At 34.6% G+C, this 13,002-nt stretch overlaps 1 protein-coding gene across 2 annotated transcripts in view; it reads left to right on the forward strand.

The window, feature by feature from the left end:
• The window catches only part of LOC142979340 (uncharacterized), a 51,667-nt gene extending 43,512 nt beyond the window's left edge, over positions 1-8,155 (forward strand). The window contains exons 3-9 of one of the 2 annotated variants that reach the window (XM_076124199.1): positions 1,231-1,391; positions 1,624-1,726; positions 2,048-2,236; positions 2,625-2,798; positions 3,184-3,305; positions 4,885-5,100; positions 6,688-8,155. In XM_076124199.1, coding sequence (XP_075980314.1) covers positions 1,231-1,391; positions 1,624-1,726; positions 2,048-2,236; positions 2,625-2,798; positions 3,184-3,305; positions 4,885-5,100; positions 6,688-6,894 — 1,172 coding nt within the window. In that variant the 3' untranslated portion in view covers positions 6,895-8,155. The remainder of the gene's footprint in view (positions 1-1,230; positions 1,392-1,623; positions 1,727-2,047; positions 2,237-2,624; positions 2,799-3,183; positions 3,306-4,884; positions 5,101-6,687) is intronic. The other variant, XM_076124200.1, reaches the window with a different exon arrangement.
• The last annotated feature ends 4,847 nt before the right edge of the window (positions 8,156-13,002 follow it).

Consider the following 13,002-nt stretch of genomic DNA (forward strand, 5'->3'; position numbering starts at 1 on the left):
TTCAAGTCATTCTACCTGATTTTGGTAAAGTAATTTCATGGTGAAGAGGATTTGATTTTATATGAATTTGTTAAACTATTATACTTTTGTAGCTCTGCAACTGATACAGTTACTGATCAATAGAATTATTGATAAAGGAAACTAACCATCAGCAAATCTTTTCATTTTCTCTTCAGCTCCTTCGAGTAAATAATGATTGTGCATTCCTAGCCCAGTCACTTGGATTGCAGACTGACATGGTATGAATAATTCTTACTGCATTTTACACATGTCTGGTCAATCACGAAAGCAAGATTTTAGTATAAAGTATTCTGATCTCAGTAACACGTGGCAACGCCTCGTGTTTAGCTGAGCCACGCATTCATAGGTAAATTTGTTTTGGAATATATTAGGCAAATGAGCATCTAGCTTTTGATTTTCTAGCATAGAACTTAGAGGAGCAATTCTTGTAGTTTTTGTCACCGAAAATGAAAGTCAACAGAAATTATATTAATGGTTGCCAAAGATTTTTAAATTCGATATCGTTTTTAAACTGACTCTCTGCTTCGTCCCCTGCCCAGCAGTGGGGCAGCATTATGAATTAAAGTTATTATTATTACACCTCTCTCTAAATAGACACACACGACAAAATTCTACAGCTCATACTCTCTATCACCTACTTAAAATTAATCAAAGCAAATGACAAACTAAGTAACAACGTGACGGGTAGGGTGAAAAACATCGTGTTACGTGAGGGTCCTCTTGTAATAGAGGCACGTGATCAGCCTCCTGAACTACTGGCCAGTACGTAATGAGATGCTAGGCTCTGAATAATTCCGCTCTTTGTAAAAAAAAGGACAAATAAGAGGTCTATGTTGGAAAGGTCAGACAATATTAGAAACTAGGGACTGCTATTTTGGCAGTTGTTTTGTGAGATAGAAAAATAAGATCAGTGTACAAATTGGTTAAGATGAGCCATCTGTATTATGAGAAAAAACTCTGTTAACGAGTTTGAAGTCTTTGTCTTCTCATTGAGATCGCGTTAAAGAGATGCCGTTAAAAAGGGAAATAAGGTTTTTTTGAGGAGTAGTACCAGAAGGTCTAAGGTCTTTGTAGTAAACTATATACATTTTCTGTATGAAAAACTTTTGTGTATAACTTTTTCCCCTTTTAACACTTAACTGCCCAAAAGTTTTGATTTTATCAATGAATCAATTTAAAGGTTATTCTTCACAAAACACGTTGTTTCAGTCGAGGTGTCCTGCGGCGGGTTGGTTCAGAATAACCTGACATACTTCATGTCCCCCGGCTTCCCGGAGCTGTGGGACGGCGAAGAAGACTGTGAAATCACCATTGAGAAGACCCACGCAGGCATCATGCAGCTCAGGATTGATTTTGTGCATTTTACCATTGTGAGTATTAAGTTATCAACACAGTCCTATATTGCTTCAAAAGTTTCTAAACGTGGGCCTTATATATATATGCCTATCACGTATCTCAATGGACAACTATTTGTAAGCCACTATGCTGTACATTGTTTTCTCCCTTAGATTATAGTGATTGACACGTTACGTCAAATCAGCAATGTACTGATTAGTAGCCCTCAATTTGCTTCACAAATTTAAATGATCTTAAATATTATAGGGACAGCCAAACAGAAGTACAGGAGACTGCGACGAAGATGCCATGATACTGGGAGACGGAGACAGCAAGTTTACTTTATGTGGACAGAACCATGGACAACATGGTAAGATATTAATTTGTATTCTTAGTTCTCAATAGTAACGAAGAAGATAACAAGAAAGATCTTTGACAGTCGTTAACAGTAGTCAGAATCTTGAAAGTCTGACAACCAGTCTTACCGATGAATTGTGTTATAACTCAGCTAACTGGGTTGTGGAAGTCCGATTGGCAGTCGTTTGACGCAAAACACTGGTATTCGGCTGCATTTGGTGAGACTGGCAGACAACTACAACATAGTTGGAAGAAAGGCTAGGTTGATATGATCCATATTATAACAAGCTATGATACTTTACTAAATATGTTATTCTTGTTAACTTTTTCCCAGTATACTACACCCTATCGACAACGAACGAGAAACGCGAAGCAGACGAGCTGGCAGGAACGAAGAGCATCAAGCTATCAATGCGCATGCGCGGCGGAGACATGCCGCGGCTCTGGCTCATGCGCCTGGCGCAGATGCCTCTAGCCAATACAGCACCTCATCAGTGCTTGCAGTATTATAGTAGTGATAATGGTAAAACATCTTTATTTTTGTAGCAATTTTTGTGAGGTTACTCTGTAGGGAAATCTTTAAAAAAATATTGCCTCAATCTTGAAAATAAAAAATAATACGTCTGTAAGAAACATTCTTATTGACAAAAATACCAACAAAAAAGTTTTCAAGTATTTCGTCGTTACGAAATGTTCCATTAAACGACAGTTATAGTCATCGAGACCATTATAGGTAGTTATGTGTATTTTTTATTTGTTTACTCGTAATATTAAATGTGTAATAATATTGTATAATCTGTGTGTATAGCTAACAACATACCATCAATAATATTGACAATCAATACACTTTTTATACATCCTCAAGATTTCCAGAAACCTTATATTTTACTACAGTATCTTTATTCCTCTAGGTACAATAAAAACCTTTAACTTTGCGACAAACGGACGCCACTTAGCATCACAAGACTACAGAGCATGTATCAGAAAAAACACCGGATTCTGTTCAGTCAGATACACACCATGCGATCAGCGATCATTCAGGATAGGACCTGGTAGCGGGGAGCCGGTTGTTACGGACCCAGCTGGTAAGAATTTACTCGTAATTATAGGTCACGAAACTACCGTAAGTTGTCCCTTATTAGACTGTAATAAATAATAGAATACTCTTTGTAAATTGAAGCCAAAGTGTTGAGAAGTAACAACTCCGTATTTTATTAGTCGTCCCTTTTTTGATTATAATAATTCGCAGGCTATTCTAAAAGATGAAAACAAAGTCATTAAGAACACGGCTATACATATAAGGCTAAGTTCGTGTAAGCTTTTAACAGCACTTTTTATGAAGTGTAGTAAATAGAATCTATAGTGGCGTATTTTATTTGTCTAGCGCGTAAAATACTACTGTGTACTTTAACATTTAGTTCTCAAAAGCCAACTTATATAAACTTAAATCTAACATTTCTAAATATTCAGATAACCCAGACGACGACCAGATGATGCCAGCGGACGATGTGACGCAAGACGATGAGATGGAAGGCTCAGGAGACGAGCCGGGAATGGAGCCAGCTAAATCAGAACCTGGCATCATATCCAGGGTAAGAGAGAATCGCTGTTGGTTTTTGAGTAAATGTCGTTTAAAGTCAAAACTTCTTTTATGTACTCAACTTTTCATATTGAAGTAACCTTATTTAATATTTGTGAAGACATGTTTAGTGACGTATTGTAAAAATAGTTATGAGCTAAGAAAGTACTGCATCTTGGTTAAGTTTGGACTATAACATTATTTGTTTTTCCAATATAAGAAAACAATAATAACAGTAGTTCGAATCTACTTCTCATCTCGTTATTGTTAAGATTTACGAAATCTAGTTTTTGCTAAAAATATCAAGCCAAGAGAAATCGAAAGACTTACTCAATAATTTAACTACAACTTCAGCACGAACACTTTTATCATAAACCTTCTGAAACCAAGAATGAATTGGCATTCAATCCTCGCAACTACACAGTTTGAATCAAATTGCATTTACAATTTTACTTCGCTACGAACAAATTCCACAATCTTCTCTGTTATGCATATTTCTGAAGTCAGCACATCGTAAAGCAGGTGCATTGCGCTGGTCTCCATAATTTATCGGTCTCCAGACACTGCACGTAAAACGTAGATAGCGTTTATATCGAAACTTTGTCGCTTGAGTTTATTTTCAAAATTACCGACTGAGACTTATCGTGAACTATTTTTCGCTGTTATTTTTTCGATTTCTTTAGTGTTCTCAATTGAAAAGAGTTTTTGCATATAAATATTATTTGGTCGCTAGGATAATAAGATACTGTCGAAGGTTTGGTATAATTCGATACTGAGGTACGATTTGAATACGATTATTGAGTGAATTAGTGACAGTCTTTCGATTTTTCATACCTTAATTGTTAGTACTGGAAATGTTATACTGTTACAAGATTGTTGTGTGTGTGCAACTAATTCCCATTAATATAATTTGAAGCCTTATTATATAAATTTGAATGCGTATCTTATCCTAATTAATTAATTAATGTACCCAATTAAAATTATAATGCTACGATCCAAAACACACTTTTAAAATGATTAATTGATCCTATAATAATCTTACATATTTACTCATTCTCAAATGATTTTACGTATCTACACTCATAATATTATGTTATACCTTTATATGTAATCTTTATGTGATATTTATTTACAGCGTAATGGAAAAGTTTGATATTATTGTATAAAAATACATTTTAAACATATAAAATACTTTGGAACAGTCGCTAACTGGTATGCAGTTAAGATCGAAGAATAAATTAAATAATTCAGTATACAAAGCTTAATAAATGTCAATCATCATCAGCCAAGCAAGGAAAGAAATTCTTTACGTTTGGAGTTTTGGAGGTGGCTTTCAGTCTCACAGGTTGCAGCTGAATACCAGTGTTTAACATGGAGCGACTGCCTTTTGCATTTCCACAACCCAGTAACCTGGGATATGACACAATACCCCTCGGTGAGACTGGTTGTCAAACTTCCAAGCTTCTGCCTACTAATAACGACTGTCAAATATCTTTAAAAAAATAATTTCAATCTAAAATAATAATATCAAATTCATCTACCCTTATACCCAAGCTTACCCCGTAGCTAGTCTAACCTCTAACCTCACATAGATCTGGACGTATATCTGGTCTTGGATGTGGGGTCAGGCGAGGTCATCGACCTGGAGGTGGTCTCCATACACGCAGCACTTTAGCCAGCAGTACACTGAAGATGACAAGCTCCGGTACTTTGGCTATGGGAACTACGGCTACAGGCTGATGGGCTTCGGAAGACAACGGTGTGATGACAGAGTCACGATACCTTGTGAGAACGAGTATTTTGTTTCGGTGAGTTTGTTATAGAGTATTTTTAGTTTTGTGGTCGAACAGGTTCAAAAAGACTTGGATATTTGCGTTTTATAGTATTTGTATTATAAAAAAAATAAAGTCTTAATTCTGAGAGTGTGACACATTAGCCGCAAATTCTACTTTGTTTATTACATTTTGATAGTTTGTAGAATCTTCGTAATTATAGATATATACGGGGATAAAAAATATGACTATGTGTACAAAAAATGCCCAGTGTAACTATAAAGACCATGTGAATACTTCAGAAAATGTGTCAAACGCGCTTTATTCGTATGAAAACGATTTTTCTAAACCCATAAATAGTAGAATGATCTCTAAAACTTCGCAATTCCACCATAAATCCACCTATTTGAAGTCATCAAAGCTAAGAATTAAAGTTTGAAGAGCCTACTTTTAGCACAAAGCTTAGTATTTCCATTAAAAGCTGGCATAAAACCGAAAGTTTGGAGGGCGCTCGTCGAGTTAATAATCAGAACGGAAGTAATATTGTTAAAGTTTTAAGAATGAACTGCTAAGGAGCGCTGACTCTCGGTTTGATGTGGAATATTGTGTTGTACGCGTTTGTTTCTATGACTTTTATAAGCGAATAAGATTGGATTAGCATATTTTTCTCAATAAATAATATGTGACAAATACATAAGTTTTTAGTTACTATGGCTAAAAATAATTGGAAGACTAGTTGTGTTCTGTAAATAAAAAATTAAGTCATTGCTGTCCCACTGCTGGGTAAGGGTTTCTTCTTAGAAGAAGGAAAACCTTCACATTATGTTTTATGAACTCATAATAAATAATGCAGAAATTAAAAGAAAATTTAACGTGGTTAATAACGAGGTGATTGTTACTTTTACAAAAATATTAGGAATATTATTAATGTTTCGGGAAAAATACAATACCTAACAGAATATTCAGTTTTTTCGTTTCATTTTTCCGATAGTTAGCGTCGTTATAAAGAAGAAATGTGATAAAATTTTTGTGTAAAACATTTTTGCGTTGTTTCCAGCTTTTGGTTTTAAAACTGGAAAATGTAAAGTCCGGTACTACACTAAAAACAAAAGTGTACTAACTTAAATCACACAGTTTTATGTTCGGTAACCTCAAATCCCTTGGAGCATGAACTTTCAAACGTGTGCGTCTATTGGGAGCAGTTTTGCCACTAAATTCTTTGCAACACACTCATGAACTGCATTGCATCGTTAGCTTACTGAGTTAAGATGCATTTATTGTAAAAGTTCAAATAGTACGTAATAGAGGTGATTTTTATCACATTATTTGGGGGAGACCCTTGGGTATGGCAATGGGACGGGTTTGGGTTTAAAAACAATTAACTATATTTAGGAAATGATCTTTGAAATAGTGCCTGTATTCTTACATTAAATTAATTTTAATTATGAAAACACTCTCAAGTTTTTTCAAAACATATTAATTCTATTACAAGGCCCAATATTAAATCTATTGAAATCTATAATTTTGTCGTTACCAGCAAAAAAACAATATCATTCCCTTTATTTTAACCCTCCTTACAAAAATATCAGCTAAAAATGCCTTTCACCTGTTTTTCTTTATCAGAGCTCGTACCTAGGCGGTGGAGTCTGCGACCCGCACCACTGCGGCGACAACTTCTGTCCAGGCCAATCACACAAGAACTGCCGTGTCGAGACCTCTATCACTCCCTTCGCGGTGTCCGTGAAATTCGGCCCTCCGACCCACAAGAACAGCCCGGAAGAAAACATCGGCATGTGTTTGAGGTATACTCAGTTACCTTGTGAATCTTAGTGTAATGTAGTAGTGAGTTTTGAAATAAATGTGTGGACAGTGAATATATGAATATCGGCCAATGTTGGCCAGTGACGGCCAACATGAGTGTGTGAATAGTGTATTCGCCTCGCCATCATTCGGGCTGACTCGCCCAAGTTGGTGAAGGCAAGCGCTAACGTGTGGAGAGCTCGTGATACAGTAATACAATACTTTAGTATTAAATTGGTGTTAGTAAGACTTTTGTGAAGTTAGTAAAATTATATTAACGAAGATTTGCTGAATAATTTAACGCTCATAGTTGTGTGATCGCAAAAAAGACCTGTATAAGTAATGGTGGTAACATGCTTCCAAAGTATGGGAAAGAACGAATTTAGCTCTCGTCGGTATTATGATGATGACGAATGACTATAGCCCTACAGCTTAGTAGAAAGCTTTGGCATGCACGATGCAAAATAAAGTAGTATCAAAAGTCACGTCAAATACAGAACCCTGTCGGTCATCGAAAATAATAATCGATGTTCTAAATTCTGACCTGGAACCTTGCACACTGGCTCTCTACTAAGTTGCTGGACCATGAATTTTAGTTCTCTGATAAACATAAGATTGTATTCAATGGTGAAATTGTCAACAGTAGGTATATTCAAAGGCTTGGAACACAATACAATGAACCATGAACCCTGTAATTGAATGAAGGAATTAATTCGCGCCCGCAGTTCGGACAATCCTAACTGACTACAAATTAATCACTTCCACCCTGTTATTAGAGATCCATTTACACTATTGTCGTTCTATTCAAATCATAGTTGTCGATTTTGACTGATTTGTAAACGGAAATATTTGTAATTCAAATAATGAATGACATGCAGCATAGTACATGCATTTTGTGACCGATGTTTTTGAAGTCAGTTAATATTGCATATTTAAAAAAAATATTGTTCACTTTGTTGCATTTTTTGAGGGCATGCAAAGTCGTAACCCTTACTTGGCAAGCGTAGTGGACTCAATTCCAACCCCTTCCCTCGTTTGGGAGGATAACTAGCAGGTCTCTTATTTAGAAAAAATCTCAGCAGATGAAAAGTAAGCTAGAAAATTCTTCTTCGCACCGGCACTGTTAGAAACATCAAACATGTCATAATTGTCATCGGTCGATTTTATGAACGCTACCCTCTGCTTCCGTGGAAACACACCCTGACTGGGTCTGGCTGTTAAGCCCAAATCTGTATATCTTTTTTTGATTTTATTTCTTCAAACATGTGACATTTTGTAGATTATTCTGTAATCTGTCAAATTAAAATAGTATTTACGATTTATTTCTTGTATAGTTTTAAGTTATTTCGGTTCCTAAGTTATTTATTTTAGTGTAGCGTATTTTGCGTTTTGGCAAAGCCATTTTGTAAATAAATATTAAAGTAATTGTTATAACTTTTGTCATAATTTATTGTACCTTAACTAGGTTTTTGATATCTATTATTTATTTTAGTAGCTGTGCCATCGTAGAAAAATACTGCATAACCAAATAATAATTATTTTTGTGTAAAGTCTACTAAATGTTTATTTGATCAATTGTCTATTTTGTTAGCTATTTATCAAATTTATTTGTAAAAAGGTATATTTTTTAATTTTTTAGTAGAAATTTTGATGTTGTTCCTGATTTGATTATATTGTGCATATTTTTATTGAGAACATGCAAAATAAATTATTTACAAATATGTTTATTTATTTCATAACAAATATTTTTTTCTGCTAGCAGAGTCCCGGCTCTCTTTCAATCAGTAATGCTAATATCTATGGGATGCACCCTATCATCAAATTGAATCAATCAGTTTACCTGTTTTGGGGTAAAAAACTAATAAAAATGCTTTCACAATATGGTATTACATGTATGTATTAACCGTGTGTGTATGTGTTCATAAAAATACACGAAGTTATGAAAGTGTTTTGTTTCTTTCACTCCTTATCGAAATGAAAAAGAGAAAACATATTATAGTAGCTTTTTAACTAAAATAGGTTTATAGTGTGTTTATGGTGTATGATATGAGAGTGTTAAGACTATATGCAGCTTACCAAAGTTTTTTCTTGAGTTTCTAAATCATATCTCACACCATATATATCCTAATTTGCCATAATTACAAGACATTACTCCGATCAGCAAGTCATCAGTACCACATAACGTGTGTATCTGATTGTGTAACGACGATACTAACTGCTTACTGCCAGTATCAATGATACAATGTGCGTTAACTGACAGTTATGGCTCGGTTATTGAACCGTTTATACCAATGGGTGGTAGGTAATGTTTTTTTCCAGGTAAAATGGAGTATGTGTTTTTGAGTTTGAGTTTTTGTTGTTGATATTTTTTTCAGCCTGTATCGTTTCGTACTGCTGAGTAAAAGCTTTCCTTATCTTAACAAACTTTCTCGTTCCTGTACGATCGGCTTTCATGGTAATTCTACGACAGTGGATATAGTGGCAATATCTGTGTTGTGGTCGCCATTGGTTTCGGTGTCCGTCTTTTCAAAGAAAGCAATCTTAACTTCTTCTTTACGACATACGCCAATTTATACCAAGAAAGTTTTTCGTATAAAATAAAATTGAAAGGTTTCCTTTAGGCTTCAGCTGCATGCATTTATTGATCAAAATATTAGGTCAATTAGATAAGACGACTTCAACTGCTAAAACTCTTAAATTAACTTCAGAAGCGTGGTAAACACGAGGCTAGGCATCAGATGTAAAAAATATCTATCTTAGAATTAAATACAACCTTTAAATAAATTACCAACGACATTTCCAAAATATCTAACCAAACCTACATACATAAAGCATTCATGAATAACCCATGTTATCATTCCAATCACATTGCAATAACGCAATGGATATTGGATTCGCTCGGACAATAACGTTCTGCGTCACAGCGTCACGGCGTCACGGCTTAGCGCTACACGTTTGTTGCACGGACCCTGATAGTTATCTAACAATGTATTGCTGACATGGATTATTTGGCGACGTTTGTTGGCCGAAATTGTGTTTTTTTTGGAAGAGACAATCTATAATTGTGTTTACAAAGATAGTTCTACTTTCACATCTAACATATTATTGTTAACCTGAATTGTAGATAGAGTAGAAATGCACCCTTTTAACGCCGTTTACAGATTTATTACAATGTTAATCCCATGTAATAGAGGACTAGCGAATCGACATATACCGGGCACGGCATCAAAATTGGCACTTTGTCCAGGAATCGAACCTGAGACTTCGTGACCTCTGACAATAACGTTCTGCGTCATGGCGTCACTGCTTAGCACCACGTTTGTTGCACGGTCTCTGATAGTTATCTAACAATGTATTGCTGACATGGATTATTGGGTGACGTTGCCGGCTGAAATTGTTTTTTTTTTTTTTTGGACTATTATTCTATCTCTGTATACATAATGTCATGTTATACCCGAATTGTAGGTAGTGTTGTGTGAAAAGCATTGTAAACTGGGGAACATGGGAATCCATCTCTGTTGTTACTTAATCTACGGCCTAGTATTGAAATTAATCTATTTAATATGAAATAGTAGAGACCGATAATACTTTGTTTCAAAAAACAACTGGGTGTCCGCGCTTCAGAGGGTTCGTAAATAGCCGGTCCCGGTTAATGTCAATCAAGACAACAGTCGTTAAGCCACGTCAAGGTCCTTCGGGTGGCTTGAACAACTTTGACACTAGGTTGACCACTAACCATACGATAAGAAGAAGAAGTGATCCTTATGTCAAGCAATTTTTTTGTTAAATTTTACTTGTACCTACTTTGAACTAGAATTCGTATTGTCATATTTTGTGCCTCTGCCTATTCCTGTCAGATATATTTAACTTATGGTACATCTGAAAAGTTCAAGCAAAAGTTATTAAACATATTTTATAGGCATTGTCTTTCAGTTTTCTTTTTAATGTTTGTAATAACAATAAGGTCTTGAAGCCTCACAGCATTAATGAGTACAAAACTTGCAGTAACGTTTAATATTCATGAGTTAAACTTATAATTTATTGTACTACTTCTGCGGCGTACAGAAATATTGCTCGTAAATTATTTACTGCGGGTGAATAGTAAGAATTATATTTTAAAGTTTGTTTATTTTGATATTAAATAATAGGAAATTGTACACAAAGAATAGTACAAGCGCTTGACTTTGTATTATGATGATGATAATGTTATTGTTCATTATGTTGTGCCGTATGGGTTTTCTCTGCAAGCGGGATTCGATTCAAAAACTAGTTTTTAATTATTTCTTTTATGGTGGGGGAGTTATCTTTACAAAAAAGACTGAGTGTACATGCACTAGGCACAAGGCAGTCTTATTAGTAAAACGTATACTACTATTATACGATGAAATGTATATGGTGATTTGGAAGAAAAGGGAACAGATCTTTGCTTAGCAGTGGCACTGAGGATGTAAACCGGCTTAGACAAAAAAACATATGCATCTAATAGAGCTGCATAGTTTTATCTATACTAATATTATTAAGCTGAAGAGTTTGTTTGTTTGTTTGTTTGAACGCGCTAATCTCAGGTCCGATTTGAAAAAATCTTTTAGTGTCAGATAGCCTATTTATCGAGGAAGGCTACAGGCTATACATATATCATCACGCTACGACCAATAGGAGCAGAGTACCAGTAAAAAATGTTACAAAACGAGAAAAAATTATAACCCATTCTCTCATATGTGACGCAAGCGAAGTTGCGCTGGTCAGCTAGTATTCTATAAAACAACTACCAATTTAACAAAATGTACTCACCAATATTCACAATTTGGTAACTTTAATTTTGTAATAGAATACAATAGTGATTTACACACATTAACATATCCGAACCACTAATTGGTTGTTGAAAATAATGACAGCTACGTATTAATTTAGTGCTTTGTGTAGCCTGAAACTGGCTGAAACTGACTGTAGTTATTGGTAATTAACGATGTTTAATTAACATGTAGTAATGGAAATTCATGAAAATTTTACTATGCAATAGGTGTGTTTAAAATAATGTGTTTAATTAGAAACTAGTAAATTGGTTTTTGAAATGTGGTTATTTATTTAACAAACCAAATGGTTATAGTGTACGATAATTTGATTTTAAAGCAATTTTCAAAACGTTAAGCAGACGCACAATACAAAAAATTGGATTCTTTTGGGTGACGTTGGGTTCTTTTCCGAAAAAACAAAAAACTAATTATAATATTATAGAAGAAAAGCAAAGTTGTTCGTTATTCATTCACTACAGAAACAACTTATTGTGGAAAACTTAGCAGGAAGCTAATGCTTATTTTCTAATGCAAAATGTTAATAACATGTTATAAAACATTTTCAAATGTAATCCACACTTTAAGTAGACAAATTACGTTCAATTGATTGAAAGGGAGTGAGCCTAGGTATAATAATTACCTCAGGAATGTACTGAGCTATGATTAACAATAATTATAGTGACAATGATGGATAGGTTGTCACGATAATACCTAGTGCTTGTAGTAATGAGTTTATTATATCATGCATTTTGGATACTAAGTTAATACTGACAAAGCCCAGAACAGAACAGCGTAATTTTTATTTGTGAAAAAAAAAAGATAAATATTTGGGGGTGTTACATAAACATTCAACCGGATTTGAATTAGCTCGATGAAAATTGATAAGTATTGCATCAATTTTCTTTTCTGGTACTACTAATACTACCTACATACTTTTGGTTCCAAGAAACTTTTTATTTAATTATAATATGCACACTACATTTAAAATTTGTAAGAGGTATCCTGAAGTATTAAATACACACTTGACTATTTAGTTTTCAATACCTATTCAAGATACAAAACCAAGTATACATCCCAACTAACCAATCCTAAACTTTAAGTTGACATAGCCCTTTGCAATCTTACCAAGTGGGTCGTTATAATGTCGACAACGCTCTCCAAAACCTGCCTACCACTTTTTTCCTCTCAAGCCGACCCTTTAAAGCACCTATCGGAAGTTAAATCATCTTAATATTACGTTATAACGGTGCTATCAGAAATTTATATAACTTAAGATAAGTTTAGCTACTGCACGATATCTTTTAAGTAAACTAGGTTTGTAAAAGATACGGTAGCATGCGTATGG

The sequence above is a fragment of the Anticarsia gemmatalis genome, chromosome 16 (assembly GCF_050436995.1).
Source record: "Anticarsia gemmatalis isolate Benzon Research Colony breed Stoneville strain chromosome 16, ilAntGemm2 primary, whole genome shotgun sequence".
Taxonomy (NCBI): Eukaryota; Metazoa; Arthropoda; class Insecta; order Lepidoptera; family Erebidae; genus Anticarsia; species Anticarsia gemmatalis.